The sequence below is a fragment of the Hibiscus syriacus genome, unplaced genomic scaffold (assembly GCF_006381635.1).
Source record: "Hibiscus syriacus cultivar Baekdansim isolate YM2019G1 unplaced genomic scaffold, ASM638163v2 tig00110020_pilon, whole genome shotgun sequence".
Taxonomy (NCBI): domain Eukaryota; kingdom Viridiplantae; phylum Streptophyta; class Magnoliopsida; order Malvales; family Malvaceae; genus Hibiscus; species Hibiscus syriacus.
This window is the reverse complement of record NW_024062568.1, coordinates 3035840-3053136: the sequence shown is the minus strand read 5'-3', so window position 1 is coordinate 3053136 and position 17297 is coordinate 3035840. Positions and strand designations below refer to the sequence as shown.

Genomic DNA, 17297 nt, shown 5'->3' with positions numbered 1-17297 from the left:
TAGGCCTAGTGTTAAGACCTTATGAACCCTAAGGTACTCCCTTAGGGTGATACCTCTGCTATGTGCATTGGGTAAGTCCTTATGGGTTTAAGGGCACACCCCTCATGTGGGCACCTATGCTTCGGTTAGGATAAGACCTTATGGACCCAAAGTGCTCCCTTAGGTTGGCACCTACACCCTTTGGGCCTAGGGTAAATCATTATGGATGTAGTTATGGGGAACTGCATATGGTGTACGGTTGGAGGGTTGTTCTGTATTTAAACTACAACTCTATTATCGTTTTCATAACTTTGATAATGAACGGATTTTGAGACTTAAATGTATGTTTTTATTTGCATTGCTGGAACACACTGAACTCCCTAGCTCACTCTCCAAACTTTTCTCTTTCAGATACTTTTTGATAGGCAATCCGGACCTGACACTTGAAGGATCGACACATTCATACAATATTGTTTTGTTGTAATATTTTTATCTTCCGAGTTGCATTTATTTTTTAAAATACTTGTTTTACGACGTATGTTGCTTTTGTTATTGATGTTAGATTTGTTTTGATACTAATTATAGGATATTTTATTTTACTCAGTCCTTACGACTTTAATTTACTGGAATTGAACTTTAATGCTATCAACTATATTTTTAAAGATGTTTATTCGTAATATGGTTTTAAATTATTAAAATAAATGTTTTGGAAAAATTTTATCGTAATCTACTAGATCTGATCGTAATGCATAGGCGGAGTCTAGGGATTACAAAGATTGTTATTAGAAAGAGAAATTCCAAGTAAATTTTGGCACTTACCTACACTTGAAGGGATTCTGCCTTGAAGACTGTTAAAATCATAAGCAAATTTGATTAACTCTCTTAAATTTCCAATGAATTGGGGAATAGTCCCGTAGGGAAAATTATCACCAGCATAAAAATACTTCAGCTGCTGAAGCCTCCCAATATCAAAAGGAATAAGACGTAATAGTAGATTCTTCCCAATATCTTGTTCTTTTCTATTACCAAGTGTAAAAGGGTGCTAGAAAAATTGCTAATGCATTCCGGAAATATCCCTCCAAATTATCATGCACTTATACTACTCTTCGTTTTCTCTAAGTTTATATGGATTATTGTTCATCTCACTCGTGGAGGTAGACAATGCCAAACCATGTTAAATATCGTCTCGTGTGCATGTTTTATTTGATGTTGATATTGCTTTAGTTAATTTTCTGCTCCCAAATTCCTAACAAAATAATTATGAACTATGAAAGTCATTAAATTATACCAATCAACACCATAACATTATACACATTTACAATGAAATTTGAAAATAAACTCGACTCGAATTTTATAAACTTAACTCGATTGAAAAAATAAATAAAATTTAAATATTAAATAAGACTCGTCAACTCGAAATATTTTGACAAGACACAACTAAATTCAATCAAATACTCACCCCTAATTGCATCACTTTCTAGCCCCTGTTATAGGGTATAGACTTTCACACCCTTTAACGGTCTCGTAACAAGACACATATATTCTAATTCCCCGTCAAGCACTCCAACCTATAACCATTTGATAATAGGTGGGGAGGTTCAACTTAAATTCACAAGAAACTCAAGAATTATAATAGATTGTGGATAATACAACTTTGACAAATATGTAGTATACAGAAGTCCAGATATCTAGAAGGACTATTAAGTAGCATCATGTAGTATCGATCTACTTTGACTATATTAGCAGCAAGGATGATAAATGAACAAACTAAGAAAATTTGAGTCTGTCTATTCAGTAGCAGTATTTAATGAAATTATGCTATAAACATGCAACCAGGTTGAACAATGTTTCTGAGTTGGATCCTCGCTTCTAAACGAAATGTTTTATTCCAATACCTCCCAGAAAGGAGTTTATGATGCTAAAAAAAGAAGAAGATAGATTAATACAAACTACACTGAACAACTCCATGTTTTTTTCTCTCAGAGCAGAATGTAAACAAAAGAGAACATCTAGCACTTCTCCAGACCCAGCCTCTCAAGTTCATCCATACGACACCTTAGATACCTGCAACTTATGAAACAAGGACTTATTTAAGTTCATCTGAAACGTAATGTAAATATGGCCTAAGTGAAGAAGAGTATTTGAGTATTTCACTAAGATAAGAAAGTATTATAACCTGCTGATTGAGGAGCGTACGGTGTTTGAATCCCACGACCGAATCGAGTTGGACGAAGAAGCTTGTCCCTAACAGAACAAAGCTTGGTAACAACATCATTCATGCCCATCCGCTCACTCGATGATTCAGCAGAACAAGTGAGACCTATTTCGAGTATCAAAATCAAGCATTGAAGACTGTTATTTCCCAGGCTGTTTTCATTGAGAGTGATGTCTGCAATTGTTCTTCCACTCATACTCTCTTGAAGAAGGATGGGATCTATAATCTCAATTATTCGATCCGGGAAAGTTTTTGAAACAAAGTTATGTAGATTTAAACCTTCTTTGAACATTTCATCAGTTGGCCTTTTCCCGGTAAATATTTCTAGTAAAAGGATGCCATAACTATACACATCACCTTTTGTTGACAGCTCGTTTCCCATGCCATATTCTACAATTAGTTCAACACAGTTTACATATACAAATAATTGTAGAGGAATATACTCAAAATAATTGCAGAAGAAATGAATAAAATGTAATTACCTGGTGGAGCATAACCAAAGGTTCCTCTTAATCCACGAGAGCTTGAATGATTAGTAGGATGGTTAAGCCTCTCTGCAGAAAGAATTTTTGCCAAGCCAAAGTCACTTATATGACCAACCATTTCTTCATCGAGTAGAATATTGCTTGGCTTTAGGTCACAATGAATGATCGGCGTTTCACAATGATGGTGTAGATATTCGAGTGCATGAGCAACATCTATGGCCACATTAACTCTTTGGAAGAAGTTCAGGTTTCTCATTGTCCCTGGTTCATTCATGGTGATAGATTGATGTAGCCAGTCCTCCAGGCTTCCATTTTGCATGAACTCATAAACCAAGGCTTTAAAATTTTTGCCTTTGTAATCAAACCCTGAAATGACTATTAATACCTTGACAAGATTCCGATGTCGAATGTTCTTCAAGGCCTCACATTCAGCTAAGAAACTCCTCGATGCTCCACGATTAAGAAGATTAAGCACCTTTACTGCAATAGTTGCACCACTCTCTTCAAGAGTTCCTTGTACACATAACCAAAATTTCCCAAACCAACCAAATTCTGTGTGGCAAATCCATCGGTAGCCCTTAGGAGACTTTGGTATGATAACTGCAAAATTGAATTTCCTCCACAAGTTGATGTTGGATTTTGCTCTTTCATCTTTCTAAACCACAAAATGAGGAGACAAGTGAACACCAAAGCCACTCCTAAAATCACAATAATAATTGCAGTTTTCCATTTAAGGGAAGTGTGTGATGATATTTTCAAGTTACATATTGATAAGTTTAACTCAGGGATGCCTCCACAAAGCTTATTGTTTCCCTCAATGAACGTAGTACTTGCATTCTTGAAAACTCCTTCACTCGGTAAAACTCCCTCAAAATCATTAAAAGAGAGGTTTAAATACTTTAATGCCCCAAGGTTCACAAGAAATTTTGGAATCTCACCTGAAAGATTATTGTTAGATACGTCCAAAACTTCAAGGCCTCTCAATGAACTCAAGGATGATGGAATGGACCCTTCAAACAAATTGCCTTCCAAGAACAGCTTCTCTAGACTTACACAACTACCAAGGTTGTTTGGAAGCAAACCAGATAACTTGTTTTGAGAAACGTCCAATTGACCTAAATTTCTCAGTTTTTCTACTTCAACAGGAAGCTCGCCAGTCAAATGGTTTGATGATAAGTCTAGTAAAATGGTCAAGGATGGGAGTCCAAGTACTTCACCAGGTATCGGTCCACTAAGATTGTTATGAGCAAGATCCAAAGAAAGCAACATTTGGCACTTGCCTAGACTTGAAGGAATGATGCCGCGAAGATTGTTAAAACCTAAATAAAGTTGGCTTAACATTGTTAAATTTCCAATAGAATGGGGAATAGACCCAGAGAGAGAATTAGTATGACTGTAAAAGAACTTTAGCTTTTGAAGCCTCCCAATTTCAAAAGGAATGAGTCCCGATAGTTGATTTACTGAAATGGCTAGCAGTTCCAAATTGATGAGGTTTCCAATCGCATCTGGGATTCTTCCAAATATTTTGTTCGCTTCTATATCTATTTGTAAAAGGGTTTTAGAAAAATTGTTAATGCATCCTGGAAATACCCCTCCAAAATTATTGAAGCCAATATGTAGATATTCTAGTTTGGAATTGTTGACTAAAGTGCAGAAAAAATTCAAGTCGCCTTCTCTCCCATTTCCCAAATGGTTTTCGTTTAGGGTTAACATGAATATGTTATTCATCTTTTCCAATGAAGGGACATCTCCACTCAATTTGTTATGACCAAATTGAAGTACACGCAGGTTTGAGGCATTGGATATTGAAACAGGGATTTGTCCAGAGATTTGGTTTGTCGCCATGGAAAAGAACTCAATATATGGTATAATGATTTCTAAGTCACAGTGAAGAGTAGCTTGAATCTTGTTTCCAGCAATATCAAAGACTCTAAGATTGGAGAGATTGAACATTGAGACAGGATTATTACCCGATATATCATTTTGGGCTACGGCTAAAAATGAGAGATTGGTCAGCCGTCCAAGAGCTTCAGGTATAATCCCACTTAATGAGTTATAAGTCAAACTAAGTTTCTCCATGCATGAAATGTTCCCTAACGAAGGTGGGATGCTCCCTCTCAAACTGTTGTTGGGAACGACCAAGAATTTCAGGTTTGACAACAGACCCAACGCATCGGGTATTTCTCCTGTTAGCTGGTTGCCTCTCATATGAACCCATGTAAGCTTAGAACAAGCTGATAAATTGAAAGGAATTTCACCACTGATGGAGTTATTGGCGAGGTCTAATGTTTCCAGTCTTCTTAAATGACCAATTTCTTGAGGAATCTCGTTGTAGAAGCTGTTGCCCACTAGACTCAACTCCCCGAGAAAGCTCAAGTTTCCAATGTATGGTGATAAAGATCCCGAGAGTTTGAAGAATGGCAGTTCCAACTTGGTGACTCTCTGATGCTTGCGACCGCATGTAACTCCACGCCACTGACAAAAGTGAATCGAACTATTCCATGACTCCATAATCTTGAGCTGATCGCCAGTTATCTTGGCCTTGAACTGGAGCAAAGCTTGTTGATCGGTGTCATTTCCTCTAACAGCAGGGGTTGCTGTTGCAATATTAAGACCCTGAAAGATGAAGCATGTGAGAAGAATTATAACTTCAAAACAAACAAGGAAAAAAGAGCTGGATGCTTCCATATGCTAAATAAATTTCTTAATTGATTAGATTGATTTGCAATTGAGAGTGATTTGTTAATAAACCAGAACTGAAGTTCAGTATAAGAAGCCAACTCTTCTGTTAGCTGGTTCATGTTCTCTGACTTTGAAAGTAATGCGGCTAATAATTGCAGGGAGGCCCTCTTAACTTGGTGCATATTTCAAGTGGAAGATGCAATATAAATGGTAAGAGGGAGACTTGAAGTAAACCCACTTTGTCACACTTTCTACATTTCTCCTAACACAAGTGTGGGCTGGTAAGAAGCAGGGGGTCAAACATCGGTCCTTGTTAAGAGGTCATGATTTGATTTTCGAGTTTGAACTCATATTTTATTAATTTGAAAAATTAAATATAATAATATTTTTAAGTTTTTTTAAAAAAAGTAAAAAAATTAAAATTATCAAAACGTAACATGTATTATTTAATGAAATTTTTTAACAGTAATTTACGATCTGGGTACCTAAAGTGGTAACGTTTGTAAGGCACATAGATTGATCGAAAAAAGTTTAGACACCTATTTAGAAAAACGGTATAGTTTGGACACTTATTTTTATATTAAGGCTAAAACAAATACAAAACACATGGATTCTAATCCCTCGTTAAGCATATTAGCATCATGTGGTATCGATCGACTTTGATAATAGTAGGAGCAAGGATGATAAGAGAATAAAATAAGAAAATTTTAGTCCATCTATCAAGTAGCAATATTACAAGAAATTATATAGTAGACTTGCAACCATGTCGAACAACGTTTCTGAGCTGGGTATGATGCTAAGACAAAAGAAGATAGATTGAAAAAATAATTTCAGTGACCGAAAATGCCTTATAATATACGATTTTATCCAACTTTTTTTGGATTTGCGAAAATAACCAACAAATTCACAACGCGAACTCCAATTTCGCAACACATTTTCCAAGCGAATTTTACAAATTCGCAACTCAGTTTCGGAATTCGCAACGCGATTTTCAAATTCGCAACGCTAATTACCGATATCGGTAAACAGTACTATCGCAACGCGATTTTCAAATTTGCAACGTGATTTTCAAATTCGCAACGCGAATTACCGATATAGGTAAACACTACTATCGCAACGCCTCAATTACCGATATAGGTAACCACGGTACAAAAAATCCGGTAAAAAAAATCCGAATTCAACAATTTGAAAACTGAGTTGCGAATTTGGTAAATGAATTGAACAAACACGAACGAGGGTATGTTCATGTTCGTTCGTTCGTTTAACTTTAACCAAACAAACGAACTGTCGAAATGATTTTTTCTTTAAGAGGTAAGATTTTACATTTCGTAACATGAATTTGTCAAATTCGCAACTCAGTTTTCAAATTGGTGCGAAAACGAAATTCATGTTGCGATAGTTGTGTTTACCTATATCGGTAATTAGTGTTGCGAATTTGAAAATCGCGTTACGATAGTACTGTTTACCTATATCGGTAATTAGCGTTGCGAATTTGAAAATCGCGTTGCGATAGTACTGTTTACCTATATCGGTAATTAGTGTTGCAAATTTGAAAATTGCATTGCGATTTTCGAAACTGAGTTGCGAATTTGGAAACTGTGTTGCGAAATTGGAGTTCGCGTTGCGAATTTGTTGGTTATTTTCGCAAATCCAAAAAAAGTTGGTTAAAATCGTATATTATAAGGCATTTTCGGTCACTGAAGTTATTTTCTCTTAATACAAACTACACTGTCAAATTATTGATGGAAAACCAGAACGACTCCATTTTTGTTTTCTTTTCTGAGAGCAAAAAGTCAACAAGCACTTCTCCGGACCTAAGTGTTGGGGAAATCGGGTTATTTCCCACATGAACGTAGTTTCAAAATTGACCTAAAATGTCAAGATCAAAACCACAAAAGGTTGCACAGTGGATAAACATGTCAAACTATTGAATATTGAAACACAATGGAAAAAACTGAATAAAAACAATAAATGAGATAACCAAATTTACGAGGTTCGACGAGAATATCGTCTACTCCTCGGGCACCACACCGGATGATAACTTCACTATATCGCCAATATTACAACAAATGGAATTTTTTGGAATTCCCAAAGTGGGAGAATGAAGAATACAAGAGGAATAGAGAACTTGTTTTGGGATGATTTCTAATGAAATACTTAGGCCTATTTATAATTGAGTTTTAAGGACTAAACTTATAAATAACCTAATATTTTAGGGATCAAACATGAAAAATAAGTTGGCCACCTACCAAAGAATTTTCTAATGTGTACAAGTTAGCCACCAAATATGAAATTCCCATATTCAAAGTTTGGCCACCAACCAAGATGAAATTTCCAATAAGTTGGCCACCAACCAAGATGAAATTTCTAACTTGCCAACTTAATTTTAAGCCAAAACTAACAAATCTCTACCATGGCTTGAAATTACCAAGCCTACTCAACTTCTTCAACTCCCCAAATTTGTAGTGCCTCTAATTGCGCTCACAAGCGCCACACACCCGAAGGTGTTCATACTTTCAGGATGTTAATCAAGTTCAAATAATGATTGAACTTGATTACTGTTACCACCTTGGTCATTATATTTGCAGGATTTTCTGATGTCGCAATTTTCTGAAGTAGAATCTTTTCTTCTTCAAATATCTCCCGCACAAAGTGATACCTCACGTCGATATGCTTAGTCCTTGAATGGTAGACTTGATTTTTCGCTAAGTGAATAGCGCTCTGACTGTCACAATATAAACTAATGTGACTTTGAACAACTCCCAAGTCTTCCATCAACCCGTTAAGCCAAATTGCTTCATTTACAGCCTCTGAAACTGCCATGTATTCTGCCTCTGTAGTAGACAAGGCCACCGTAGATTGCAATGTAGACTTACAACTTACTGAGGCTTTAGCAAGAGTAAACAAATACCCAATAGTTGATCGATGCTTATCCAAATCACCAGCATAATCGGAATCAGCATATCCAACCACACACTGACCAAGTGCTTCATCCTGTTCAAAAACTAAACCAATATCCACGGTTTGTTGGAGATATCGTAGAATCCATTTCACAGCTTGCCAATGTCCTTCTCCAGGATCATGCATGTATATGCTCACAACTCTAACTACTTGTGAAATCTCAGGACGCATGCACACCATTGCATACATCAAGCTCCCAACTGCATTAGCATATGGAACTTTTGCCATATACTCTCGTTCTTTGTTAGTTTTAGGAGATAATTGAGAAGCCAGTGGGATACTTACATGTTTGGTATTTTCATTCATGCCAAAACATTGTAATACATTTCTCAGATATTGCTTCTGTGTTAAACAAAGCTTCCCTCTCTGTCTATCTCTGCTTATCTCCATACCAAGAATCTTCTTGGCCTCATCTAGATCTTTCATCTCAAACTCTTGATTCAACTGAGCCTTTAATTTGTCTATCTCCTTTTGACTCTTCGAAGCGATCAACATATCGTCAACGTACAAGAGAATATAAATGAAAGATCCATCTTTGAGCTTTTGTAAATACACACAATGTTCATATTTGCTTCTAGTGTACTTTTGCCTCCTCATAAAGCTATCAAATCGCTTGTACCACTGCCTCGAAGATTGCTTCAATCCATATAGCGATTTGTTCAGCTTACAAACACATTTCTCACAACCACCATCTTTGTATCCTTCTGGCTGAGTCATATAGATCTCCTCTTCTAAATCACCGTGCAAGAAAGCCATCTTTACATCAAGTTGAGCTAGCTCCAAATTCAACTGTGCTACCAAGGCCAACAATATTCTAATGGAGGAATGCTTCACAACATGGGAAAATACTTCATTGTAGTCGATCCCCTCCTTTTGAGCGTATGCATTGTAGCGAACATATTTCTTGCTATGAGATCCATCTTTCTTTGCAAATACCCACTTGCATCCAATTGCTCTTTTACCTTTCGGTAATTGAGCCAGTTTCCAAGTGTTGTTCTTTTGGAGAGATTGCATTTCTTCATCCATGGCACTTTTCCACTTATCACTTTCCAAGCTTTGTATTGCTTCTTGGTAAGTGATAGGGATATCATCATCAACAACTGGAAGAGCATAGACCACCATATCAACAAATCGAGCAGGTATACAAATTTCTCTCGTTGGCCTTGTAACTGCAAGTGGTTCTGGTGTCTCCAATAGTTCTTGGGTTTGAACCTCTTCATCTTCTGATTCTTCTATTGGAGTTGAAGAATCAACTGCATCAACTTCTGGGATCATCTTCTACTGAAACTCCACCTATTTTGGAGTATGCTCAACCTGCTGTGGGGTACTACTTGTCTGGACAGCTTCATTTGTTACCTTCTTTATTAGGGCAGATTCATCAAAGGTAACATCTCTGCTTTGGTATCTAAACACCAAATGCGGATTCTCTTCACTCCATGGGTGATTCCCATAAAGAAAGCCTTCTTTGCTCTCGGATCAAGCTTGGATTCCTTCACATGATAATAAGCAGTGGATCCAAATACATGTAAGGAATCATAATCAGTAGCATATTTTCCAGACCATACCTCTAATGGTGTTTTTCCTCCTATCACTGATGACGGTAGACTATTGATGAGATGGCCAGCATATGTCACATCCTCAGTCCAAAATGCCTTGCCTAACCCAACATTAGACAACATACATCGAACTTTCTCCAATAGTGTTCGATTCATACGCTCTGCCACCCCATTCTGTTATGGTGTATTTCTAACCGTGAAGTGTCGAACAATACCATACTCATGGAAAACGTCAAAGAATGGGTCACTTTTATATTCCCTTCCATTATATGTCCTAAGACGTTTGATCTTTCTACCAGTCTGGTTCTCGATCATATTTTTTCATTTTAGGAAAATTTGGAGCACTTCATCTTTAGACTTCATCGGATACACCCAAACTCTTCTGGAAAAGTCATCTACAAAAGTTATAAAATAATGGTTTCCTCTCAAAGACGATGTCTTTGAAGGGCCCCATACATCTGAGTGAATATAATCCACAATACCTTTTGTATTATGTATAGTGGTGCCAAACTTCACTCTCTTCTACTTTCCCAGAACACAATGCTCGCAAAAGTTCAATTTACAAGCCTTTGCACCTTTCAACAATCCTTTCTTTGCCAGAATTTGCAAGGATTTCTCTCCAGCATGTCCCAACCGCATATGCCACAACCGGGTTGCGTCCAAATCATCACCTCCGGAAGCTGCTGCAACTGCTCCAATAATTGTACTACCTTGGTAGTAATACAAATTATTTTTCCTGATTCCTTTCATCATCACAAGTACGCCATATGTGACTTTTAAAACTCCATCTCTCATGGTGACTACTGAGCCTTTGAATTCCAAGGCTCCCAATGAAATGAGATTTTTCTTCAAACTGGGCACGTATCGGACATCAGTCAGAACTCTGGTTGATCCATCTTGATTCTTCAATCGAATTGAACCTATCCCAATAATTTTACAGGCATTGTCATTGCCCATATAAACAACTCCTGTATTTAGTTCTACTAAACAGAGAACCACTCCCGATTAGGGGGCATATGATAGGTGCAACCCGAATCTAATATCCATTCATCTGAATGGAATGTTGTTGATGAAGCAACCAATTATATGTTAAATTCATTTGCATCATGCTCTGCAACACATGCATCTGGAGTAGCTTTTCCTTTCTTTTTCAGCTTCGGACAATCTTTTTTCCAAAGGCCTTTCTCATGAAAAAAGGCACATTCATCTTTTCCCAGACTGGACTTCGACTTTGATCTCCCTCTCCACTTTGGCTTTTGACTTTTCGAGCGACCTCTTGCCACCATGGCTTCCACTGCTTCGTACTTGCTCTCCTTCTTGGTTTTCTTCCTGAGCTCATAACTATACAAAGCAACAGTTACATCTTTAAAGGTAACATTATCCTTACCATGAAGTAGTGTTGTCTCAAGGTGCTCAAATTTATCTGGAAGAGATGACAACAACATCAAGGCCAAATCTTCATCTTTGAAGGTTTTATCCATGCCCAATAAGTCTGCCACTAGCTCATTGAACGCAGTAATGTGTTCATTCATTCTGGTGTCTGGTTGATAATCAAATCTGAACAATCTTTTCTTCATGTGGAGATGATTCTGAGAGCTTTTCTTTAGGAATTTTTTCTCCAATGTTTTCCACATCTTACTTGCAGAAGTCTCGTTCTTGTAGCCATATTTATGCTCCCTGGAAAGACAAGATCGAATCGTACTACACGCCAAACGATTGATTATTCCCCATTCTTTCTCCTCCATATATTCGGGCTTTTCTTCCTCAATGGCGATGTCTAGACCTTGTTGGAATAAAGCGTCTAACACCTCACATTGCCACATGCCAAAATGACCAGATCTATCGAACAACTCCATCAAGAAATTTGCATTTGACATCACCCTCCTCACTGGTCCAGATGAAGAGCTTGATGTCTCAACTAATCCGTATTTTGGCATTTTGATTCTAACGAACAATATTCAATATCACGAGTTGTATCTTTTCAGCAACAGAACCACCAGAATAACCTCAATCGAAGCTCTGATGCCAATTATTGGGGAAATCAGGTTATTTCCTACACGAACGTAGTTTCAAAATTGACCTAAAATGTCAAGATCAAAACCACCAAAGGTTGCACAGTGGATAAACCTGTCAAACTATTGAATATTGAAACACAATGAAAAAAACTGAATAAAAACAATAAAGGAGAGAACACACCAAATTTACGAGGTTCGACGAGAATATCGTCTACTCCTCGGGCACCACACCGGATGATAACTTCACTATATCGCCAATATTACAAAAAATGGAATTCTTTAGAATTCCCAAAGTAGGAGAATGAAAAATACAAAAGGAAGAGAGAAATTGTTTTGGGATGATTTCTAATGAAATACTTAGGCCTATTTATAGTTGAGTTTTAAGGACTAAACTTATAAATAACCTAATATTTTAGGGATCAAACATGAAAAATAAGTTGCCCACCTACCAAAGAATTTTCCAATGTGTACAAGTTAGCCACCAAATATTAAATTCTCATATTCAAAGTTTGGCCACCAACCAAGATGAAATTTCCAATAAGTTGGCCACCAACCAAGATGAAATTTCCAACTTGCCAACTTAATTTCAAGCCAAAACTAACACTAAGCCCCTCAAGTTCATCCATATAGAACCATAGATACCTGTAACTTAGATACATAAGCACAACATTTCATTAGAAAAGTAATGTAAATATGGTTTAAGTGATGAAATGATGGAGTATTTTGCTAAGATAAGAAGACATTATAACCTGATGATTGAGCAGCCTATGACTTTTGAATCCCATGACTGAACCAAGTTGGACGAAGTAGCTTGTCCCTAGCAGAACAAAGCTTGGTAACAACATCACCATGCCCATCCGCTCACTCGGTGATTCAGCAGAACAAGTGAGACCTATTTCGAATATCAATTTCAAGCATTGGAGACTGTCATTTCCCATACTGTTTTTATTGAGAGTGATGTCTGCGACTCTTCTTCCTCTGATACTCTCTTGAAGGAGAATGGGATTTATAATCTCAATCATCGCTCGAGAGAAGCTTCCAAAACAAAGTTGTGAAGACTTAAACCTTCTTTGAACATTTCATCAGTAGGTCTTTTCCCTGTATACATCTCTAGTAAGAGGATGTCATAACTATATACATCACTTTTTGTTGACAGCTCGCTTCCCATGCCATATTCTACAATTAGTTCATCACAAATTACATATACAAATAATTAAGAGCAAAATCCTCTAAATAATTGCAGAAGAAATGAATACAATGTTATTACCTGGTGGAGCATAACCAATAGTTCCTCTTATGCAAATGGAGCATGACTCGTCAGCAAGATGGTTAAGCCTATCTTCATAAAGGATTTTTCCTAAGCCAAAGTCACTTATATGACCAACCATTTCGACATCGAGTAGAAGATTGCTTGGCTTCATATCACAATGAACGACCGATGTTTCACAATGATGGTGCAAATATTCCAGTGCATGAGCAACATCTATGGCAACATTAACTCTTTGGAAAAAGTTCAGATTTCTCATCATATCATGTTCACTCAATGCAACTAGTCCTCCAAGCTTCCATTTTCCATGAACTCAAAAACCAAGGCTTTAAAATCATTGCCTTTGTAATCGACTCCTGAAACAGCTATTAATATCTTGACAAGGTTTCGATGTCGAATGTTCTTTAAGGCCTCGCATTCAGCCAAGAAACTCCTTGATGCTTCACGATTCAGAAGATTAAGCATTTTTACTGCAATAGTTGCTCCACTCTCTTCAATAATTCCTTTGTATACAGAACCGAAACTTCCCGAACCAATCAAATTATGTATGTTAAATCCATCGGTAGCCCTTAAGATGGTTTGATATGATAATTGTAAAAGTGAATTCTCTGAACTAGTTGTTTTTGGTTTTTTCTCTTCCTTCTTCGTAAGCCACAAGAAGAGGCGACAAGCGAACACCAAAGCCACTCCTAAAATCACAATAATAATTGTAATTTTCATTTTAAAGGAAGTGTCTAGTGATTTTTTCAAGTCACATCTTGATAAGTGTAACTTAGGGATGCCTCCACAAACCTTATTGTTTCCCTCAACAAACATAGTACTTGCATTCTTGAAGACTCCTTCACTAGGTAACACTCCCTCAAAATCATTGAAAGAGAGGTTTAAATACTTTAATGCCCTAAGATTCACAAGAAATTTTGGAATCTCACCTGAAAGATTATTATCAGATGTGTCCAATGCTTCAAGACCTCTCAATGAACTCAAAGATGATGGAATGGACCCTTCAAACAAATTGCCATCCAAGAATAGTTTCTCTAGACTTACGCAACTACCAAGGTTGTTTGGAAGCAAACCGGATAACCTGTTTTGAGAAACGCACAATTGACCTAGATTTCTCAATTTTTCTACTTCAACAGAAAGCTCGACAGTCAAATGGTTTGATGACAAGTCTAGTAAAATGGTCAAGGATGGGAGTCCAAGTACTTCACTAGGTATTGGTCCACCAAGATTGTTATTAGAAAGATCCAAAGAAAGCAACATTTGGCACTTACCTAGACTTGAAGGAATGTTATCCTTAAGGTTGTTAAAACCTAAAGCAAGTTTGGTTAACATCGTTAAATTTCCAATAGAATGGGGAATAGACCCAGAGAGTGAATTAGTATGACTGTAAAAGATCTTTAGCTTCTGAAGCCTACCATTGTCAAAAGGAATGGGGCCTGATAGCTGATTTATTGAAGCATCTAGCGCGTCCAAATTAATGAGATTTCCAATCCCATCTGGGATTCTTCCCACTATTTTGTTCTCAGCTATTTCTATTTGCAAAAGGGTTGTAGAAAAATTGCTAATGCATTCGGGAAATTTCCCTTCAAAATTATTTATGCTCGTATGTAGAATTTCTAGTTTGGTATTGTTGACTAAAGTGCAGAGAAAGTTCAAGTCACATTCTCTCCCATGTCCCAAATAGTTTTCGTATAAGGTTAAAATTAATATTTTATCCAGCTTTGCTAATGAAGGCACGTCTCCACTCAATTTGATATCACCAAATTCAAGTACATTCAGATTTGAGGCATTGGATATTGAAACAGGGATTTGTCCAGAGATTTGGTTTTGAAATATTGAAAAGAACTCATATATGGCGTAGTGATTTCTAAGTCAGAGTGAAGAGTAACTTGAATCTTGTTTGCACCAATATCAAAGACTCTAAGACTGGAGAGGTTGAACATTGAGACAAGAAGAATGCCAGATATTTCATTTGAAGCTACAGTGAAAATTAAAAGATTTGTTAGTCGTCCAAGAGCTTCAGGTATAATCCCAGTTAATCCATTAATCGTCAAATCAAGCTCCTCCATGGATGACAAGTTCCCCAACGAGGGTGGGATATTCCCTCTCAAACTGTTGTTCCCAAACCTCAAGATTTTCAGGTTAGACAAGAGACCCAATGAAGCATGTATTTCTCCTGTTAGCTGGTTGCCTGTCATATCAACCAATGTAAGCTTAGAACAAGCTGATAAATTGAACGGAATTTCACCACTGATGGAGTTATTGGTGAGGTCTAATGTTTCCAGTCTTTTTAAACGACCAATTTCTGAAGGAATCTCGTTGTAAAAGTTGTTTCCCACTAGATTCAACTCTCTGAGAAAGCTCAAGTTTCCAATGTAGGGTGATAAAGACCCTGAGAGTTCGAGGAGTTTCAATTCCAACTTGGTGATTCTCTAATGCTTGCGACCGCATGTAACGCCACGCCACTGACAGAAGTGGATGGAGCTATTCCAGGACTTCATAACCTTGAGCTGATCACCTGTTATCTCGGCCTTGAACTGGAGTAAAGCTTGTTGATCAGTGTCATTTCCTCTAACAACAGGGGTTTCTGTTGTTGTTGCTATACCAAGCGCGTTAAGACCCTGCAAGTTGAAGCACGAGAGAATAATTATAGCTTCAAAGCAAACAAGGAGAAAAGAGATGGAGGCTTCAGAATGCTTTCTTGTTAGCTCCATGGAACTGAAACAATTTCTTAATTGGTGAGATTGATTTGTATTTGAGAGTGTTTGGTTCATCAACAAGAAGAAGATTTATGGAACCCTGATATTAACTTCTTCTATGTTTTCCAACTATGAAAGTCACATGGCCACGTTTTCCATGGCCCTGTTTCAATTAGACGCGTCTACATGGGTTTGGTTTTGTATGGTTGATATATTCAACAACACATGAATTTCGTGTATAAGAAAATGACGAGGAGACTTGTCAAGTCAACGCTGGGGAGAAAGCTGGATTCCATGGAGACATCACAATACTTGCCGCATGAACATGAAATGATACTCTTTTCACAAGCCAATGGACTAACTTCAAGCCTTCAAGGCATAATTAAACCTTCAAAATGGTCAAAACTTGATTGATTTCTTGTGCCAGTTTCTTGTGGATTAACTTCAGTTTCTTATAAGTTTAGTTTTCCTTTTAAAGAAATAAATTTAAATTTGAATTCAAGTTTTTGGAGAATTAGATCAAATCAGGTAACGTGTGTAAAAGTATAAAATCTTAACTCGACACGACCTATTATGTTCATCTTTAATTAAGATGCAGAGACGATTCATGAGGAATGATTCAACACGGTATTTGTAGACAAGTCTGTTTACTTTTATTACGCGATTCATGAGGAATGGTTCAAGTTCAACACGGTATTTGTAGACAAGTCTGTTTACTTTTATTACGCGGAAATCTACAGAAGCTGACCTTTTGGAGATATAATTTCAAATGTTTCATATATAGATTGTTCACCTTAAGCAATAATCAGTCAGAAGATCAGCCATGGCCGTAAAGGAATTGTGGGTTGAGAATTGCAGCAAAAGAGATGATTTAGATCAGCTTGACGTTGTCGAGAATGAACCTAGACCACCATCACGTAGCTGTTCGGCATGGCCAATGCTTGAAAGCAAACAACGCCGCGGCACATCGTTGATGATATTCCTCAAACTAGCGGTTGCTGCTTTACTAGGAGATCCGTCTTTGTTCGTTTCTTCGATGTTTCAGTTTAATCATATGTAGTTTCTAGGGTTTGCCCTACTTTTCTTGTCTCATTATATTAATTCTTCATGATGAACAAAACTCAATTCCATTAGATTTAAATTCCCTAATCCCTATTTCATTTTAAGTCCGTTTTCTTTATGAAATTTGAATCACATTTCTATCACTATAAAATGTCTATGTAACTTCAATTCTTATCTTTAATAACAAATTCATTCTTTTTTTTAATTTAATCTATTAACTTTGTATTTTATTCAATTTGATTTTTCTTACTGCAAGTTTTTTTCCAACTTCATTCTTCCAATCATTTTTTTGAATGTTTTATACTCCTATCAATAATTCATCCCTAAAATACTTTCTTCATCAAATAAAATTATAAATATATTTTATAATTTTCAA

General features: G+C 36.9%; 1 protein-coding gene across 1 annotated transcript; it reads right to left on the bottom strand.

Annotated features, from left to right (window-relative positions):
• Positions 1–2386: 2386 nt before the first annotated feature.
• LOC120213432 (putative receptor-like protein kinase At3g47110) lies at positions 2387–15874 on the bottom strand. Its single transcript, XM_039211585.1, has 6 exons — positions 15631–15874; positions 15007–15552; positions 13449–14692; positions 2677–2977; positions 2454–2584; positions 2387–2395 (listed from the first exon to the last, which is right to left on the bottom strand). Exons 1-6 carry the CDS (start codon positions 15872–15874, stop codon positions 2387–2389), a joined length of 2475 nt encoding a protein of 824 aa, XP_039067516.1.
• Between the last annotated feature and the right edge of the window lie 1423 nt (positions 15875–17297).